The sequence below is a fragment of the Thermobia domestica genome, chromosome 3, assembly GCF_964235325.1.
Source record: "Thermobia domestica chromosome 3, izTheDome1.hap1.1, whole genome shotgun sequence".
Classification (NCBI taxonomy): domain Eukaryota; kingdom Metazoa; phylum Arthropoda; class Insecta; order Zygentoma; family Lepismatidae; genus Thermobia; species Thermobia domestica.
The window spans coordinates 149456338-149477121 of NC_137456.1; the positions used below are offsets into that span (position 1 = coordinate 149456338).

General features: G+C 32.5%; 1 protein-coding gene across 15 annotated transcripts in view; it reads left to right on the forward strand.

The window, feature by feature from the left end:
- Positions 1–19283, forward strand: part of LOC145680804 (uncharacterized) — a 296773-nt gene extending 277490 nt beyond the window's left edge. For 2 of the 15 annotated variants that reach the window (XM_081751860.1, XM_081751856.1), the window contains exons 16-23: positions 103–225; positions 911–1033; positions 1719–1841; positions 2532–2654; positions 3340–3462; positions 4148–4270; positions 4957–5079; positions 17830–18148. In XM_081751860.1, the coding sequence (XP_081607986.1) occupies positions 103–225; positions 911–1033; positions 1719–1841; positions 2532–2654; positions 3340–3462; positions 4148–4270; positions 4957–5079; positions 17830–17903 (935 nt within the window). In that variant the 3' untranslated portion in view covers positions 17904–18148. Of the gene's footprint in view, positions 1–102; positions 226–910; positions 1034–1718; positions 1842–2531; positions 2655–3339; positions 3463–4147; positions 4271–4956; positions 5080–17829; positions 18963–19026 lie in introns of those variants that run through there. The other 13 variants (XM_081751861.1, XM_081751868.1, XM_081751855.1 and 10 more) reach the window with 13 other exon arrangements.
- Positions 19284–20784: the final 1501 nt, after the last annotated feature.

Genomic DNA, 20784 nt, shown 5'->3' on the forward strand with positions numbered 1-20784 from the left:
CCATAACTTATTTTAATACGTTTTCGAAATTGTTACGTAGTATAACATAAATCTTTTTAACGTTTTACCTTTGAACATGAAAGATATTTTATTCTTTAATAGGTAACCGAACATGTAAAGCAAATGAATTTCAATGCAATAGTGGACAGTGCTTATCAAGTTATTCGGTGTGTGATAGATTCAATGACTGTAGTGATGGAAGTGATGAAGCGAAATCTATCTGCGGTAGGTTTAACCATTGTTTTCTTTATTATTCATTGGTTATTGTTCATGAACTCGTACAGCATACAAGATAAATTTTCGACTTATTCTGTGAAAGTTGGTATGGGTTTCTGTGGCTAGAAATATATTAGTATATATGAAAGAATGACGACTTCGTGTTCCTGATTCATCATTTGTATATTCTTGGACACCTCATATATGAATATTTTTCCTTTTAGATTGGAGGATTACTCTGTTTCCGCCACATTTCCACCTAAAGTGATTCACTAAAGAAATCTAATTTTAACAACTCATTTTGATGTTTTAATGAACGTAAATCAGATATTTAATTCCCGAGTTGCGATTTTTTGTTTTGAGCTCTCTAGCACTCTTTTCGGTAAGACACTGCTCCTAAATCAGACATTTGTATACACGTCTTGGACAATATTTTTAATGCTTTCTCATGAGGACATGTCCCGGTGTTTATGATTTGTTTATGAGGATCGTGTTACTGAAGAGTATATTCAATAATCCAACAGATAGATAATAATAATACACTACTGAAAGTCAATATATTTTTAAGTTAGTTAGAAGAAAGGATTTTATTATATAACTTATTTTAATACGTTTTTGAAATAGTTACGTAGTATAACATAAATCTTTTTAACGTTTTACCTTTGAAGATGAAAGATATTTTATTCTTTAATAGGTAACCGAACATGTCAAGCAAATGAATTTCAATGCAATAGTGGACAGTGCATACCAAGTATTTCGGTGTGTGATTCATTCAATGACTGTAGTGATGGGAGTGATGAAGCGAAATCTATCTGCCGTAAGTTTATCCATTGTTTTTTTTTTATTTTTCATGACTTATTGTTCATGAACTCGTACAACATACAAGATAAATTTTGACTTTTTCTCTGAATGTCAGTATGGGTTTCTGTGGTTTGATATATACTAGTAGATATGAAATGCGTGACGTCTTCGTGTTCCTGACTCATCAGTTTTATATTCTTGGAAACATCATATAAGAATATTTTTCCTTTTAGATTGGAGGATTACTCTGTTTCCGCCACATTTCCACCTAAACAGATTCATTAAAGAAATCTAATTTTAAAAACTTACTATGATGTTTTAATGAACGTGAATCAGATATTTAATTCCCGAGTTGTAATTTTTTTTAAAGCTCGCTAGCATTCTTTTTGGTGAGACAGTGCACCTAAATCAGGCATTTGTATACACGTGTTGGACATTTTTTTTAATGCTTTCTCATGACTACATGTTCCGGTGTTTATGATTTGTTTATGAGGATCGTGTTACTGAAGAGTATATTCAATAATCCAACATATAGATAATAATAATACACTACTGAAAGTCAATATATTTTTAAGTTAGTTAGAAGAAAGGATTTTATTATATAACTTACTTTAATACGTTTTCGAAATAGTTACGTAGTATAACATAAATCTTTTTAACGTTTTACCTTTGAACATGAAAGATATTTTATTCTTTAATAGGTAACCGAACATGTAAAGGAAATGAATTTCAATGCAATAATGGACAGTGCATATCAAGTTATTCGGTGTGTAATAGATTCAATGACTGTAGTGATGGAAGTGATGAAGCGAAATCTGTCTGCGGTAGGTTTAACCATTGTTTTCTTTATTATTCATTGGTTATTGTTCATTAACTCGTACAGCATACAAAATAAATTTTCGACTTATTCTGTGAAAGTCGGTATGGGTTTCTGTGGCTAGAAATATATTAGAATATATGATAAGAGTGACGACTTCGTGTTCCTGATTCATCAGTTGTATATTCTTGGAAACCTCATATATGAATATTTTTCCTTTTAGATTGGAGGATTACTCTGTTTCCGCCACATTTCTTCCACCTAAACTGATTCATTAAAGAAATCTAATTTTAACAACTCATCTTGATGTTTTAGTGAACGTGAATCAGATATTTAATTCCCGAGTTGCGATTTTTTGTTTTGAGCTCTCTAGCACTCTTTTCGGTAAGACACTGCTCCTAAATCAGACATTTCTATACACGTGTTGGACAATATTTTTAATGCTTTCTCATGACTACATGTTCCGGTGTTTATGATTTGTTTATGAGGATCGTGTTACTGAAGAGTATATTCAATAATCCAACATATAGATAATAATAATACACTACTGAAAGTCAATATATTTTTAAGTTAGTTAGAAGAAAGGATTTTTTTTCCATAACTTATTTTAATACGTTTTCGAAATAGTTACGTAGTATAACATAAATCTTTTTAACGTTTTACCTTTGAACATGAAAGATATTTTATTCTTTAATAGGTAACCGAACATGTAAAGCAAATGAATTTCAATGCAATAGTGGACAGTGCATATCAAGTTATTCGGTGTGTGATAGATTCAATGACTGTAGTGATGGAAGTGATGAAGCGAAATCTATCTGCGGTAGGTTTAACCATTGTTTTCTTTATTATTCATTGGTTATTGTTCATGAACTCGTACAGCATACAAGATAAATTTTCGACTTATTCTGTGAAAGTCGGTATGGGTTTCTGTGGCTAGAAATATATTAGTATATATGAAAGAATGACGACTTCGTGTTCCTGATTCATCATTTGTATATTCTTGGACACCTCATATATGAATATTTTTCCTTTTAGATTGGAGGATTACTCTGTTTCCGCCACATTTCCACCTAAAGTGATTCACTAAAGAAATCTAATTTTAACAACTCATTTTGATGTTTTAATGAACGTAAATCAGATATTTAATTCCCGAGTTGCGATTTTTTATTTTGAGCTCTCTAGCACTCTTTTCGGTAAGACACTGCTCCTAAATCAGACATTTGTATACACGTCTTGGACAATATTTTTAATGCTTTCTCATGAGGACATGTCCCGGTGTTTATGACTTGTTTATGAGGATCGTGTTGCTGAAGAGTATATTCAATAATCCAACAGATAGATAATAATAATACACTACTGAAAGTCAATATATTTTTAAGTTAGTTAGAAGAAAGGATTTTATTATATAACTTATTTTAATACGTTTTTGAAATAGTTACGTAGTATAACATAAATCTTTTTAACGTTTTACCTTTGAAGATGAAAGATATTTTATTCTTTAATAGGTAACCGAACATGTCAAGCAAATGAATTTCAATGCAATAGTGGACAGTGCATACCAAGTATTTCGGTGTGTGATTCATTCAATGACTGTAGTGATGGGAGTGATGAAGCTAAATCTATCTGCCGTAAGTTTATCCATTCTTTTTTTTTATTTTTCATGACTTATTGTTCATGAACTCGTACAACATACAAGATAAATTTTGACTTATTCTCTGAATGTCAGTATGGGTTTCTGTGGTTTGATATATACTAGTAGATATGAAATGCGTGACGTCTTCGTGTTCCTGACTCATCAGTTTTATATTCTTGGAAACATCATATAAGAATATTTTTCCTTTTAGATTGGAGGATTACTCTGTTTCCGCCACATTTCCACCTAAACAGATTCATTAAAGAAATCTAATTTTAAAAACTTACTATGATGTTTTAATGAACGTGAATCAGATATTTAATTCCCGAGTTGTAATTTTTTTTAAAGCTCGCTAGCATTCTTTTTGGTGAGACAGTGCACCTAAATCAGGCATTTGTATACACGTGTTGGACAATTTTTTTAATGCTTTCTCATGACTACATGTTCCGGTGTTTATGATTTGTTTATGAGGATCGTGTTACTGAAGAGTATATTCAATAATCCAACATATAGATAATAATAATACACTACTGAAAGTCAATATATTTTTAAGTTAGTTAGAAGAAAGGATTTTTTTTTCATAACTTATTTTAATACGTTTTCGAAATAGTTACGTAGTATAACATAAATCTTTTTAACGTTTTACCTTTGAAGATGAAAGATATTTTATTCTTTAATAGGTAACCGAACATGTAAAGGAAATGAATTTCAATGCAATAATGGACAGTGCATATCAAGTTATTCGGTGTGTGATAGATTCAATGACTGTAGTGATGGAAGTGATGAAGCGAAATCTATCTGCGGTAGGTTTAACCATTGTTTTCTTTATTATTCATTGGTTATTGTTCATGAACTCGTACAGCATACAAGATAAATTTTCGACTTATTCTGTGAAAGTCGGTATGGGTTTCTGTGGCTAGAAATATATTAGTATATATGATAAGCGAGAGGACTTCGTGTTCCTGATTCATCAGTTGTATATTCTTGGAAACCTCATATATGAATATTTTTACTTTTAGATTGGAGGATTACTCTGTTTCCGCCACATTTCCTCCTAAACTAATTCATTAAATAAATCTAATTTTAACAACTCATTTTGATGTTTTAATGAACGTGAATCAGATATTTAATTCCCGAGTTGCGATTTTTTGTTTTGAGCTCTCTAGCACTCTTTTCGGTAAGACACTGTTCCTAAATCAGACATTTGTATACACGTGTCTGACAATATTTTTAATGCTTTCTCATGAGGACATGTACAGGTGTTTATGATTTGTTTATGAGGATCGTGTTACTGAAGAGTATATTCAATAATCCAACAGATAGATAATAATAATACACTACTGAAAGTCAATATATTTTTAAGTTAGGTAGAAGAAATTTTTTTATTCCATAACTTATTTTAATACGTTTTCGAAATAGTTACGTAGTATAAAATAAATCTTTTTTACGTTTTACCTTTGAAGATGAATGATATTTTATTCTTTAATAGGTAACCGAACATGTCAAGCAAATGAATTTCAATGCAACAGTGGACAGTGCATACCAAGTTTTTCGCTGTGTGATTCATTCAATGACTGTAGTGATGGGAGTGATGAAGCGAAATCTATCTGCCGTAAGTTCATCCATTGTTTTTTTTTTATTTTTCATGAGTTATTGTTCATGAACTTGTACAACATACAAGATAAATTTTCGACTTATTCTCTGAAAGTCAGTATGGGTTTCTGTGGTTAGAAATATACTAATAGATATGAAATGCCTGACGTCTTCGTGTTCCTGACTCATCAGTTTTATATTCTTGGAAACATCATATTTTTCCTTTTAGATTGGAGGATTACTCTGTTTCCGCCACATTTCCACCTAAACTGATTCATTAAAAAAATCTAATTTTAACATTTACTATGATGTTTTAATGAACGTGAATCAGATATTTAATTCCCGAGTTGTGATGTTTTTGTTTTAAACTCTCTAGCATTCTTTTCGGTGAGACACTGCTCATAACTCAGACATTTGTATACACGTGTTGGACAATATTTTTAATGCTTTGTCATGAGGACCTGTTCCGTTGTTTAGGATTTGTTTATGAGGATCGTGTTACTTAAGAATATATTCAATATTGCAACAGACAGATCATGAGAATGCATTACTGAAAGTTAATATATTTTTTGTTAGTTAGAAGAAGAGATTTAATTTTGTAACTTATTTTAATACATTTTCGAAATCGTTGCGTAGTATAACATAGAATAGTTTAAACGTTTTACCTTTGAACATGAAAGATATTCTATTCTTTATTATATAACGGAACATGTCAAGCTGACCAGTTTCAATGCAATAATGGAAAGTGCATACCAAGTTATTGGGTGTGTGATACATTTAATGATTGTAGTGATGGGAGCGATGAAACTGAATCTAGCTGCGGTAAGTTTAAGCATTGTTTTCTTTATTATTCTTGAGTATAAAATGACCTAAGTGTAACTGGACAATATCTTGCATTTATATCTCTGGAACTTACATGCATTTTTTTCGAACTGGAAATGTCACACAAGTTTTGAACAGCCTGTATATACACCTAAGTGAAGAAATTTTCTTTTTAAAGTCAAACACAATAAAAGTAAACACACTTGTTTAATTCAAGTCTTTGGACGAGATTAATGGATTGTAATGCAAGCTATCTTTTTATTGAACTGTGAAAAGTTACCATTTTCATAGTTAATACAGTGTCATATACTAAATAAATTACTTTCTATACAATTTTAATTTACCCAAAAATGTATTATTAATTAAATAGTCTTCCTTGTTTTTCATGTGAGCTACATATGGGTTACAAGGCTTAGACGTAGATTTCTTCCTCTGAAGATCCATGAGCCATATATGTCTCACGCATTCTTCCCCGCCAGAAGCCAGATCTGGCTTTAAAAATCTTAGAATATCGAATAATGATGTCTCTAGATACGTATTTCTTGCATATGATAAATTCTAAATGTGATGTACCACATTTGAATAATAGCCCAAGCAAGTGGTATTTTCGTATTTTCAGCACGTTAACATTTTCACATATTTCCTGTGGATGTGGATACATAATTCGAAAAGCTAAAGGGCATACATTATAGTCACACAATTCACCCAAAACATTGTATTGGAAAAAATAATACGTTTCGTAGGACCTCAGGAAAGTGCCAAAGAATGTCAACGCGTAAGCAATATATTGCTCTCGATGCCTCACAGTTAGTTCTAGTGTGAGCCATGTATGGCTCGCGAAGCAGTTTAGTACAAACCACATATGGCTTACATTGCAGTGAATGTGCAAAGCATTGTTCATTGTTTTCCAAAAAACATGTTCCACACATGACAAAAGGTGGCTATTTTATTAACATGTACTCAAATATTTCAAGTTCCAGTTTGTCTAACATTTCTAGTTCTTTTGTCCTACAAACGAACCATCGTATTTATATCTTCGAATCTCTTTATAGGCATGCTGGCTATATACAAGGCATTTACGTTTTCTTGAAAAATAGTTCTCTAATCTTCAAGTCCCAATTCTTTCCAACACCAGCAGGTAACAAAATACCAAGAAAATATATTTATCTCAGTAGGAATAACATCTTACTACACTTTTGTTTACCCCTCAAAGTTTGCATCCTCGTTTAAGATCTGGCAATATAAAATTGAACCAACATAACTTGTCTAATAAAATATTCACATGTGTCCTGTAGATAAGTTATTTTGGCGCCGCTTGCTAGTATGATTATTCTTATGAATTAGATTATGTTGAGGATTCTATGTATTAGGTTTCGGAGAAGAAAACCACGGTGTACCATCTCTTCTGGTTAAAACATTTAATGCACCGAACGAAATGCAAAATAAGGTTTCTTCGTCCTTAGACAATTCAGTTTTACTTGAAGTATTTGTTTGGATCACATACTCAGGGCGTTTTCGAAGTATCCTTTTGTATCATTCTTCTATTACCACCTCCAGAACTTACCTAAAACTTCTTCGTCTGCGAGGTATTATGACACAGAGTCTTTAAACTTACTGTCTACTGGATTGTCTGAACCATGAGTTTTATTTTTCTTGAACTAATTTTCATTGTCTAACTAGTCAGAGTTTCTTGAAACCAACAACAAAATACACTCGCACGTAGTATTAGAACACTAACTTGAAACAAATTAGGTTAACTTTATTTATTAAGAGAAATGAGAAAAGATAAATGGCTTCTTCTATTTATAACGTATTTTTACTTCAAAACATGATAAGTCCCTTCCTCTCAGAGGCCACGCTCTCTTTTTGACATGTAATTACGTATATAAAATGTAATATTCAAAACCGAAGATGTGCTAAGGGAAGTTTGGTTATTGACAGCTGTATTTATATATCAGGTTATAAGGGAGTTATATCATCATCAGTTTATCCTTAAGCTTTTTGTTATGTATTCACGTTTAAGTACACAATGTAGACAACCAGATGTGTCGAAAGTGGATGTATAGTGTAAAGTAGAAATAGCTTAATTAGGGTAAGAAATTAAGAAATATGTATGATACATTATCACGTAAATAGTAAAATTAGAAGTGAAAATTAAATAAGTGCAAATCTGCAAGGAGACAAAAAGTACCTAATATGGAGTGGAACTTCTGGTGATGAAAACGTAATATAATGTAATTACAGTATGCGATAAAGCACCACAAAGTCACAATCGTAAAGAAATTAGTCGTACAGATGCGAGATTAAATCTTCAGTCTCAGTTTGATATAAGGCTTATGATCAGGGGAGGAAGCCCTAATTAATTGTGAAGTTCTACGTGCTAAGATGGTAAAAGATGAGGAATATGATCATGAATATAATAAATGACACATACTGTGTCTCATGCACGTCAACTGTAAGGTTTGTATGGTAGGTGGAGAAAAATATGACTATGTTTATAGGGGAATGATGTACCGATATGCGGCATCAGTAAGAAAATCAGGCTGAACCTGTAAAAGAATACCGGATATCCAGTTTAAATACGAGATTTAATGTACAGAATAGTTCTGCAAGAATTTCTGTGCTCTTTGGAAGTTGTATCTATATTGTACCATTTAGGATAAGCAATTTTAGATCCAAGGAGTGATCGAATAGCGTGGCTCTCAAATTTGCAATTTTTTCCTACAAGGAAGTAGAGACATTGCGTCACACAGTGTTTCCTAAAGTGAGAATAGTGTGGAAAACAATCTTGTAAGTTTGGAGTAGAATATCGGCTTTCTAGACTCTACGCTGTGCCTTTGAGACGACATTAACGGTGTAACCTAATAGGTAACTTAGCTGTAAGTTTTGCAAGAGTTCAGTTCAACTCAATTTGGAATCGAAGACGATGCAGAAGTAGATAGCATTAATGGTAATGCATACAAGTTACCCATCAGCATTTACTCGTAAGAGTGTTGGGTCTTTGTAAATTCTTCAACGTCTGTTAGGCGGTAGGAAAACCAATATTTATGGTTTGTCCTTGCTGACAGTTAAGTATAATCTCTTGCACTTCGTAATAAGATTATCGAGAGTTGGTTATATTTTCACAAGTAAAAGTGCGTCATACTTCCATTATTTTACACCCTGCAAAGTTTGATATAATGCAATTAAAGTTTCCTGTTTGAGAACTAAGTCAGCCAATCTAGAAGCGCTCTAATTTGTTCGACAGATGACAGTGCAGAAAACCGTAGAATATTACCCATGCCTCTGCAACGAATAAACAATCGGGCAGAGGACATCATTAAGTATCTAAAGAGCGACTGATATGAGAAAATCACAAAGAGACCTTATTTAAGATCAGACACCAAGTAAAAATCTATATTTCGAAAACATTCAATATTTCACAGGTCACAATATTTTGTAAATCTCTGAATGTTTAGCATTATTCGTTTCAATGTTACCTTCACTTTTGTTAGTTTTCAGTTTTAACTTATCTACTGAAACTTTATAAAATATTCAACGACGTGCTGAATGGTTTGTCTTTCATAAGACCATCATAGTTTCCATTGTTTGAAAATTTTATTATTATTATTATTATTATTATTATTATTATTATTATTATTATTATTATTATTATTATTATTATTATTATTATTATATAACATTTTCACGTTCAAGCTTAGAAGACTATTCTTGGATGTTATATTGTTGGTTTCCAAGTAAAAACAAGACGTGATGTGTGTGAGGTTTAATTTTCTCAAAGGAAAACATGTTATATATATTCCAAAAATGATTCTTAATAACTAACTAATTCTGTGGCATATGCAACCAGAAGGCTCAATGACGTGTTCACGAAAGCTTTCCACTGACTTCTGTCCTTATCCAGCTAGATCTAGTTTCTACTTTTCCTCCCTTTTCTGCTAGATTCATCTTATTATTTTCTCATGTAGGTCTTCCTAATGGTCGTTATAAATTGTTCTTTTAGTTAAAGCCTTGAAATCGTATATCATTTCTTCTATCCTGCCCAACTAAGTCACCTAGATTGGATGCCCCTACGAATGTTTGGTAAACCGTACAAATTACGTAATTCCTCATTATGAAATTTTCACCATTTCCCATCCCCGTTTCTCATGAGTCCATATATTCTTCTCAGGATGTTGTACACATATACTTTCAATGTACGTTCTTCCCTCAGAGTAAACAACCATGTGTACTAATAACACAGACTAGCAAGGATGATTATCAGTTTTATATATTTCAAGCTTCAAATTATTTTACAGAATTCGCGACGTTAAGTTGTTTTGAACTGAATAATAGCACGCATCTTTTAGTTTGCATTTAATTTCTTCATGAATATGGTTTTCATCAGGTAATATTGATAATGGATAATTGAAAGCATCCACTTTATTAAAAGCATTATTTAACATTTTAATGCATCCATAATTTGGCGTATTGCGATCCCGACGAAGCTCTATGTATTTAGTTTTATCTTTATTTATTTCTAAAGCATGTATCTGAAACCGCTTAATAAGACATTTGTTTTTATTGTTTATACTCTCCTATCATTCCCTTTTATATTTAAATCATTCGTAATCCACAACTTGGTGAGTATCACTCAACTCTAGGCACTGCTTGCTATCTTTAATTTTCCTTATAGCGTACTCCAGGGCAAAGTTGAACAATGATAGCGACAACGCATATCCTTCTTCCAAGAAATTTTCTACGTAAAAGCTCTTGGACAAAAAGTTTCCTTCTCGAACTTCACTTTGGGATTCATTTAAACATATCTTAATAAATCTAATTATCTTTTTCGGTATTCCGAATTCTGTAAGTATGGTATACAACATTTTTCTTTTAACGGACTCGCAAGCTTTCTCAAATCAATAAATAATTGATGTTCGAGGGTATTGTTTTCCCACTTGTTTTCGAGTATATGTCGAATAGTAAATATTTAGTGGATGATATATTGATTTTCTTTAAATTCGCTCTGATAACCTCCATTAATTTCTTGTGCGTGTGGGGTCAATCTTGGTAATAAAATGGTTTTGGGGATTTTATAGTATGTCTCAATAATTTTTATTCAGTTTTATCGCCTTTCTTGTAAACTAGAACAATGATTGACTCTTTCGACGCTTGTCACATTTCCTCTTGATTCACAAAAAGAAAATAAGTTTATATATTTTGTTCCAAAATGTTTCGTTCTTAAATCAAATTACTGCATATGGAATATAGTCTAATCCTGCATATTCCGTTTCTTTTATTTCTTTACAGTGATTTCTACTTCAATTCTGTTAAGTTCGGGAATATATGCTTGTGCGGTGTGCATTATTCTTTCTCAACGCACATTAGGTTTGCACTGCGTGTTAAGTAAATCGTCAAAGAAATCTTTTCATATATTTAAGATGCTATCTGTATTACTGAGAACTGTTCCGTTGTTTTTCTGTAGTGAGTTTGACAGTCATCACCTGTTTTTAATTTCATTCACTTCCTTATACCATCTTTAGATAAGTGACTTTGAACAAAAAGAATTTATTATTCACTAAGTAAGAATAAATTAAATTTAAAAGCTATGTTGCTGTGGAGTCCATTTGAACTGAAGACCTTGTCATTAGGAAGCCTGCATTTATGACACCTAGACTATACTTCCTCTACTGGCTGTCTCCTAGCTTGATGCTTGTATTCATACAATGAAGGTAGGAGAGAGTTTTCTTCATAAAATGAAAGCCGAGAAACAACGAAAGAAATGTTTGAATGCAAACCAACAATGACAAAACACATAGAAACTTTTCAGATTTCCGAATGAAGATAAAAATATCCAAGTCTCGGTTAGGGCAACACTTTTGAAGAAATAATGTGGGATACTACTAATCCAGCAGTAGCCGCTTAAATCTTACCTTGCTTAGTTACCGAGAAAACTGGCAACATATTTTCACCAACTATCTCGGTTACTTTGCTCAACAAGAATGAGGTATTAAACTCTAAGGTTTCGTTTTAATATCTCGGTTTCAGTATCTTGTATTCACTCTGTTAAATTAGAAAAGTAGTTTCTGCCAAGTAGTGCTATGAAAAACGTTTCTTCATAGATCATGTTATATTGAATCACATAATTATTATTGTGTTGAGAGCGTATTTGTAGAGTCATACTATATATATATATATATGTATATATATTGTTTTGAGACAATGAGTTATATCCAGATTTGGAACACATGTACTGATATCTTTTGTTTTTAGAAAGCTTGTATTCGTATTATGAATACTTTGAATACTTTAAGAGATAGCAGCAATAAAATTGGATGTAAGTCCAAAAGCGCTTAGAAACAAAAAGAAGTGAGTCAACAAGATCTGATTTAGTCCGTTCTAAGCAAATGTAACTTCTAGATGGCAATTTCATACACAAGTATATCTGACGTAACTTTTTGCATATTCCAGTCGCGTCAGTTCTCAGGGCAAGATGTCCCAGCCGTTTCACTCGTGGATATGAAATACCTGAAATGGGTGAAGAGTGTGGAGGAAGAAGATAATAGTGAAGTTGTTAATTAATCAAAAAATATTCAGCCTTCAGATGTAGTATCGTTAGTTGATTTCGGATCGTCATACAATCCTTCGACCGTACCAAGTAGAGAATAAGATGAAAGTGTAACTTTTATGGTTAGAAGAAGGTTGTACAAAGATGGTAACGGCAAAGGTCAACATCACAAGAAATAACTCGACAGACAACAACCATACAATGAAGTTCAACCTAGTAAAGCCAAGGTGAATCATCAGCTGCTGTGCCAGAAGTTGGTGCAGAAACACAAGTGTATACCGAAACAGGAAGTAAGTGCAAACGATGGAAAGTCGCAAATACAAAACAGTGACGTAGGAACAGGTGAAAGAACCCGATTAAAGAGTGATATGTTTAAGGATTTCAGCGCTAAGAATCAAGTTGGGATCTAAGTCAAGGAAATAAAGGGCACGTGTAATTCCAAGAACAAGTGTTTATCTATTGTCGGTGAAAAGAAGCAGGCAGAACTTCATGAAGAATTTTGGTTTTACAGTAATTGGGACCAAAAAATCTAAGTTTACTAATTCCCATGTTGTTGAAACTAGAAAGAAAAAAACGTCCAATAACTGGCGAAAAACGGAGAGACTAGGTAGAAATAATGCGTTTAATTGACCTCTTTGGTTAAGGATATTTAGAGGCAGATATTTTTCAAATCCAACTTCCGTTGCATTCGGCAAACAATAAATCAAAGATGCCAGGTGCGAATGGAAGCCAACCTGCAAAATCGAGTGAAATGCTCACATATGTTTTTCTTCTTTTAAGATCAATAGGATATATTGAAATGTTGTTAGCTGTACAAAAAATGTAATATATATTTTAACACTTAAGGTGACAGTATTTTACAACTATTGAGCATATTGTGGTTTTATCATTCCCTGCGTATAAAACATTTGAAATGAAAGAAGAAACACTTAACACAATTTCACAACTATAGTAGAAAAAGGTACTATGGAGAAAAAACATCACGTACAACGGATATGAATGTCATTGTCATGGTAGTTTATTTTTATTTTCTAGAAAGGACTAAGCACAAGCATTCTCCTTAGCTAGGTGAAACCGTGGGAGTTATAATCATAAAGTCATCTGGGCGATTCTCCGATCGGACTAAACATTTTTGCATTTATTGCTATATTTTCCAATACACGCAAATTTATATAAACAATTATATTACAATAGATTTTCGGTATGTTTTCATATAATCACTTCAGGATAGAAGTAATTATTATATTTAAAATATAATATCTGAGATGTGGTGAGTGTAGACAGAACGTCCGTATGTTAAATATGAGTTTAAAATACCGTGTAAATAGAATGCAATAATTAAATGTCTATTGCATTCGTCTGCAGCTATTACTTATACGGAGGTTATTTCTTAATAGTCTCATTACAGCATATGATTTAAGTTCTTGAAATATAGTCAATGGCGAAAAGAGAAGATGCGTGTATAAAGAGACAATATCCAAAATCGGATGGTAGTTCCAGACAAAAACATACTATCGTCAAAAACATATGAACTTGAAATTCACGAAAATTTAAGGCGCTTTAAAGGACTGAACTCTGTATTATTAAGAAAACACTTGTTTTGGTGTCATTGAATTCCGTTTTATGGGAAAGGTCAACCTTTTTGTCAGTTTACTCGAAAGTTAGAAAATAAACCATACAATTATCTTCGACCAAGCCTCGCAATTATACAGCCGATTTTTATTGCGTTTCTCACCTCCCATGAAATTTCTTTTTCTTTGTGTCAGCCACATATACAACTGGTATGCAATGCAGCATCGAACTGGATGCCCACGGTACATTAGTGATTACGATGATCTAACACAAGAGGAACTTGTATGGACATCTCTTTATTTGTTACATCTTTGTATTTTTTCATCATGGCTTTGATTCTACCAAGGTTCTGTCCTTGACTTTCAATATATAGCAAACAATACAAAATTGCAGCAATTTTTTAGAGAGTTGCTGGAAACCTACACTAAAATTGAAATGTATTAAAAGGCAGATCGAAAAGTTATAATCATATTTGAAGTGCTTACGTCACATACTAGTTTGCAGTTGAGTTGATCAGTATTAACTGTTGAGCTAAGAGTTACCTAGCTGCCTACTATGCCCTTCAGATTTCACTGAGTTGTGTGCTTCTCTATACTGAATATTTAAAGCTTTCGCTATCTCCGCCGTAAGTACACACTGATCTAAGACTTTCTGGGTGGATGTCATCAGCTAATCAAAGAGCACTGTGTTGTCATCGTCTACATGGTGACAGGACATAACGACATACAGAGAGACCAGCCACAACACTGCATTTGGAGGTTTTGTCCTCTAATACCTTCCCTGTAATCCGGTCTCAGTCGCTATTTCTTATAACGGAGAAACTCTCACTGATTATTGCATCCACGCCATTGAAAATAAGATCCACTCATTAAAACCACTTTTCCCAAATCGCAAAAATTATTTAATCAGTTTTCGTTGTAGAAGGGAAAAAGTGAAATATAATGCGATGTATAGCGACCGTATCTTCACATGAATTAGTTCGATTAGAACTGCTAATCTACTCTCAGTTTCTTTTTAAAAAATGTTCCGATCATTTGATAATATGATTGCTATTTTAGAAATATATGCTAGTTATATATTGTACGTTCTGTTGTTTTATTGTGTTGCTTCTTTTTTAAGCTGTGGCTTAATTTTGAAAGTCTTTTCGTCCATAACTAACTATATCAAACTTATATTTAAGTACACATTTATTAAAAGTTTCATTTTGAACTTTTAACAAACACCATACGTCCGAAATTAACAATATGATAACGGTGATAAAGAGCCTCTCTACTCACGGTATCATTAAACAATAATAAGTCAATCAAACAATGAGCTAGTAAGTGAAACCTACTAGTCAAAAACGAAATAGTCATGGGTCAACAATATCGTGTAGTTGAGTGGTATGGAGCATTAGTCTGATGTCGCGAAAAGAAATCAATTATGAGTTCAAGTCTCTTTTTAGAACGTAAATACTTTTAACTGATTCGAAATTTGTTTTCGTTTCTCCGTCGAATTGGATTTAGTAGAAGACCATGGAAGCAAATCTCTAGGTAGCATCAACTTAGAAATAAATGTGGGCAGTTTGATAGACTAAGCAAATGAAAGCAAATTTCCCCCTGTATTAGATTACCATGAATATGGTCAATTCAATGTTAGGAAATCCTGCATTATTTATTCATTTCTTACTCCCTTACAAATTTACTGGTCTAGTTGTTTTAAGTGAAAAGCATGCAATTGAATTTGAAGGCATCGTTGCAAGCAGCTTACAGCTTCACTTTTTCGACAGGGAATTTTTTGTTTTACACTGAAATATATGAAAAAAATATTCTTTTTCAGTCCGTATAAGGGTGGTACACTTCCAACCAATATTCCATACGATACTAAAGGACAGAAGCTGTAACAGGCTACGTATCGGGGGGAAGGAGCTGCAACAGTTTGTGATTCCTAAAATTTTTAAAGAGTAGAGTTAGTCCCCTTCCTACAACGAGCTTTTCAATTGTAATATTTTTACCCAAGATGACAAAGTTTTCAAATTAATAATAATAATGGATGAATCAATTTGTAATACATACAAACATGCTGGTAGAAAAATATATATTTCATTCCTTTTCTATTTGCCTTAACAGTTGTATTTTTGGGGTGAAATGGCAAAAGTTTTAAATATACACTTTTAATTTTCTTCGCATAAGATTATGGAGGATACCTAGTTTTCCTTTGGATGTTTTATTTTAAAAGATTTACATTTTAAAAGAATGAAACAGCTGAAATGATACTTTTATCTGAAATTTCTTACGTTAATGTTATTTATCTGCATTTAATTATTTAAATTTAGCCGTATGAACGTCTGAAAGTTTCAACGCCGAAAAATCGAAAATTCTTCGTAAAATTTTATTCTACAACGCAGTCTAGTTTAGAATGTTCAGAAGTCAGCACATCATGATATCCATAATATCTACGTAACACCCTACTTACTCTTCGGAGATGAAATTCTTCCTCGAAGACATTTTGAATAATCCTCCAAATACCACGGCCCGTCTGATATAATTTTGCAGCTAAAAGTGACTTAACATTTAAATTAATCCATATGTCTCTGTATATTTTATATACGTTTGAGGGAGTATTAAATGTGATGTGTAGGAAGAATAATTTCCAATTAATAATTCCTCTAACAAATTAAATACAAAGCTTACATAAAATTGGGGCACTAACTTTACCTCCAGCTTATCTGATTTTCAAACATTTTTTTCTTATTTTTATCAAAATAAATATTTGATCTCCTTGAGGTTAATTAGAATTTTCATAACTTTTCTAATGCCTTTACAACTCATGAAATAATCAAATCTAGACCGAAACTCATAATGGAAGCAATAGCAAAACGTCTTCTACTAAGCATGAAAACTGAAGTTTGGATTTTACCATTTCGTTTTCCTAATTCAATCTATTAGGTTACAAAAGTACAGGAAGAACCAATATATATATATATATATATATATATATATATATATATATATATATATGGTGGACCAAAAGTAGGTATATAGAACCGTACTGATGAGCTCATTGTATTGTATATCTTTTCTTATTGTTATGCATGTTTCCATGTTTCTTTATTATTTATTCTTAATGTGCTTTTATCTAAATATTAGGATACGAAAACCCGAAACAAGTAAACCCATAAACTAGACTCTTATACTTCGTCAATGCAGAGGTGTATACCTACTTTTATGCCACTGAGGGAGTCTCACCTAACTTTGCGACCTGAAATATTTCCGAAATGGCAAAAATGTTACAAATCTATTACAAAATAATGTACCCATATCAGGGGCCTATAAAGTTCTCTGAAGAGAAAGTGGCCCCAGAGATCCCATAATAGGGCCCCAGGGGACAACTTGACAATTTCAAATGATTACCCCAAATTTTTATTACACATTCTGATTCTGTATCGAAAATAAGGAAATTTTACTTGAAGCACTTTTTCGTTATTTTACTATATGGCGCTGTAATCGCAAAAAGAATTAACATCATCCTACGGACGTCCCTTAACTTTGCAACCTGAAATATTTCCGGATGATAAAAAATGTGACTAATCTAGTTACGCAAAAATGCACCAATGTCAGGGCCCTATACAATTCTGTGAGCAAGTAGTGCCTCTAGGGGTCAGATACAGGATACTTTGTCACGTTCCCTGACATAACTAAATTTGTCACATTTTTTGTCATTTCGGAAATATTTTAGGTCGCAAAGTTAGGGGACATAGGTAGGATTATATTAATTTTTTTGCGATTACAGTATCATCAAGTTGAATAACAAAAAAGAATGCTTCAAGTAAAGGTTGCTTATTTTCAGTCGCAGAATTAGAATCTGGAAAAAAGTGTGGGTTTCCATTTCAAAATTTCAAGCTAGCCCCTGAGAACGTGTGATGGGACCGCTGGAGGCGTTTGTTCACAGAACATTATAGGTCCCTGATATGGGTACATTATTAGGTAACTGGATTTGTCACATTTTTGTCATGTCTGAAATATTTCAGGTCTCAAAATTTGGTGAGACACAATGTGTTTACAGTAAATGTTGTCCAAGCTGGAACGGACATATGGTGGAAACTTATTAATTGTGAATAGCATGAACCAATAGCTAAAATAGGTTTTACAATGTCAATCGTTTTGCATAATTCGAAATCTATCCTACTAGGAAATGGAAACTAATAATGGAAACTTTCACAAGAAGCTACGTGTCTGATACACAAACATTATTAGAATAATCTATCATCGAGATATTTTTTCAGTATAGTAAAAAAAATTTCACTTCTTCAATCTAGTTCACATACTCCACCCTGTTTACGAGTAACTTAGTACACTTTTCTTGAGAGAGTACCAAAACACAGAATCGAGAGATATTGGAAAGATGTGAGAACTTCAAAACAGTATACCTTTGTAGTTTGTTAACGCTGCGTGTCTATATGTATATTTACACAAACCAAGAATTACAGAGTGGGTGAGAATAGAAAAATTTATATTCTTGAAAACAATTCCCGTTAACTCTCTGAACACACAACACAACCAATTGATATTTTCACATAATATTGTACGAATGTTAGGTGGAACCTAGTGCACAGGAAAATTAATTATGTGTGGTTGGTAAATACCATAGAATTTTAGAAAATACATCAGTGTAAAAGTGAAATCAGCCAGAAATTATACAAATAATCATAAGATATGCCTGTTGATATGTAACTGAAATTAGTATAATTTATTCAGACTTATAATAATTTCTACAAGAAATTCTCTAAAATGAATAAACTTCTTCAATTTGGAAAACATAATTTGGTTCCTTGCGTTCCGCTTTGAACAAGTTCTACTGTATATATAGAACAAATTAGGACTAATGCTGGTATTTTCTGTTACTACTGACCGTATAAGAGAATGAACAAAGATGTCTAAGTAAATTGTGTTATTTTTACATTTTGATCAAACCTAGAATAAATATGCTGTCGTCCTATGTTTGGTCGCCAACATTGTTTCATCATGTAATTTTGTTTATTTTCAGGTGAAAAAGTATCGGACATGGTCGGTCCATAATTCTTTATGGATCATATTTGAAGTATTTTAAAATGAATTCCAAATTGTTGGGTTACCTCAAATAAAGAAACAGTAACCTTACGTATTTTTGTATTCTTATCAAAATGGCGGAGAATACTTCAGTACTTGATATGTAATAATAGCCTGAATATATTTCTCTCATCAAATGTAGGCTAACTACTTGATGTACTTTTTAAGACTCAAATAAAAAGTACTATTTCCACAGATATGCTGTTACTTTTTCTATGATTAAAATATCAGCTCTTTGGTCAGTAAATAAATGCTGTACACAAACTCTTTGAGTATCTGCAGTCAGATTTAGTTATTAGTTAAGCTTAGAAGTACATAGCTTAATCCTACAGGTTTACGAAGTTGTCTACTTCACATGTGCTGTGCGTATTCCAAGGTCATTTCAGAGTAAAGAAATAAATTCAATTTCTACCAAGACTTGAATCCTGAATATTCCTTTAGCAAGTACGTAACATATTGGTACGCATTTTTGGTAAACGTATTTCATTATTTGTTCTTCTTGTTCCAACATTGGGAATTTTAGGAAGCTTTTGGGCGACGAATATGTATGTGTGTGATCATTTATCATACATAACATATATTTCAAATCTATTAGAGAAGAATTTTGTTTATGTTCCCAGATATTTCTACATTCATCATTAAATTTTTGGGTCATTGCAAATAATCAATTAATGTCAACAGCAAGCTCCGCTTCATACATGTGTATGCTACCAATCATTCCCATACCTGTTTATGTCAACGGGTGAGATTTGAAACTGTTCTGTGTTTTATCATTCGATTACCATCTCTAACACATGCATAACGCTTGTCGTCTCAAAATGAAATCCCAGTCCTTCTCTTTGTCGCCATTCCATTGTATGATAGGTTAAACCATATATTAAAGAAAATAAGTAATAAACTACTATAACATTTTTTACTTATTTGATATGTACTTGTAAAGCGTTTCATAGGACTGTTTCGTCCATAGTTCTATAAATTTTCTGTTATATTTATTCTACAATTTCAGATATTGAGTGATTCATGTAATTTCTAAGTATTTCATTAAGTTCAAGGGGTACTACGAAGGTATTGTGCTATTTCACTTAAAAGTTGATTGTTTCATAAGTTTGGTTATCGTCCCAGTGTCTTATAAATATACAGTTGGATTCTAATCACTTTTTACCCGGTTCAATTAGAAATTAAAAGAGTTATGGTGATAAAGAATAAAATCTTCAACCAAAGGCTAAATTATGTAAGTATCGTCTTAATAATACTTAGATATCTAAATAATTAAAAGATTATGCAGTAGGTTCTATTCGACGCAATGTTGCTGGTTAGTAAATGCGAGTAAGTTCCAGAAGAATTGAGTACAGTCTTCTCGAAATGTAAAACGCAGTTACACCATGACAGTGGCAAAAGCTTTGTATCGGTTTCCTTCTCTAAAAGTGCAATTATGTTCAGTTATTTTTCAGAAAATATTTTATTTGGGTTTTACGTCCCACTTATATGTTTCTAGGATAAAGGATGCGGGGATGAAGAGAAGTGAATGAAATGGTGGCATGAAGGAAACGGGGGAACCCCGAGGAAACACACAGACGGTGTTTGTTCACCACAAAGTTTACTTGGTGGGAGCAGGATTTGAATTCGGGACTCTCTGCACCAGAAGTGAACGCTCTAGCACTCTGCCACCGCGCCCTCTCAGTAATGTACAAATGGA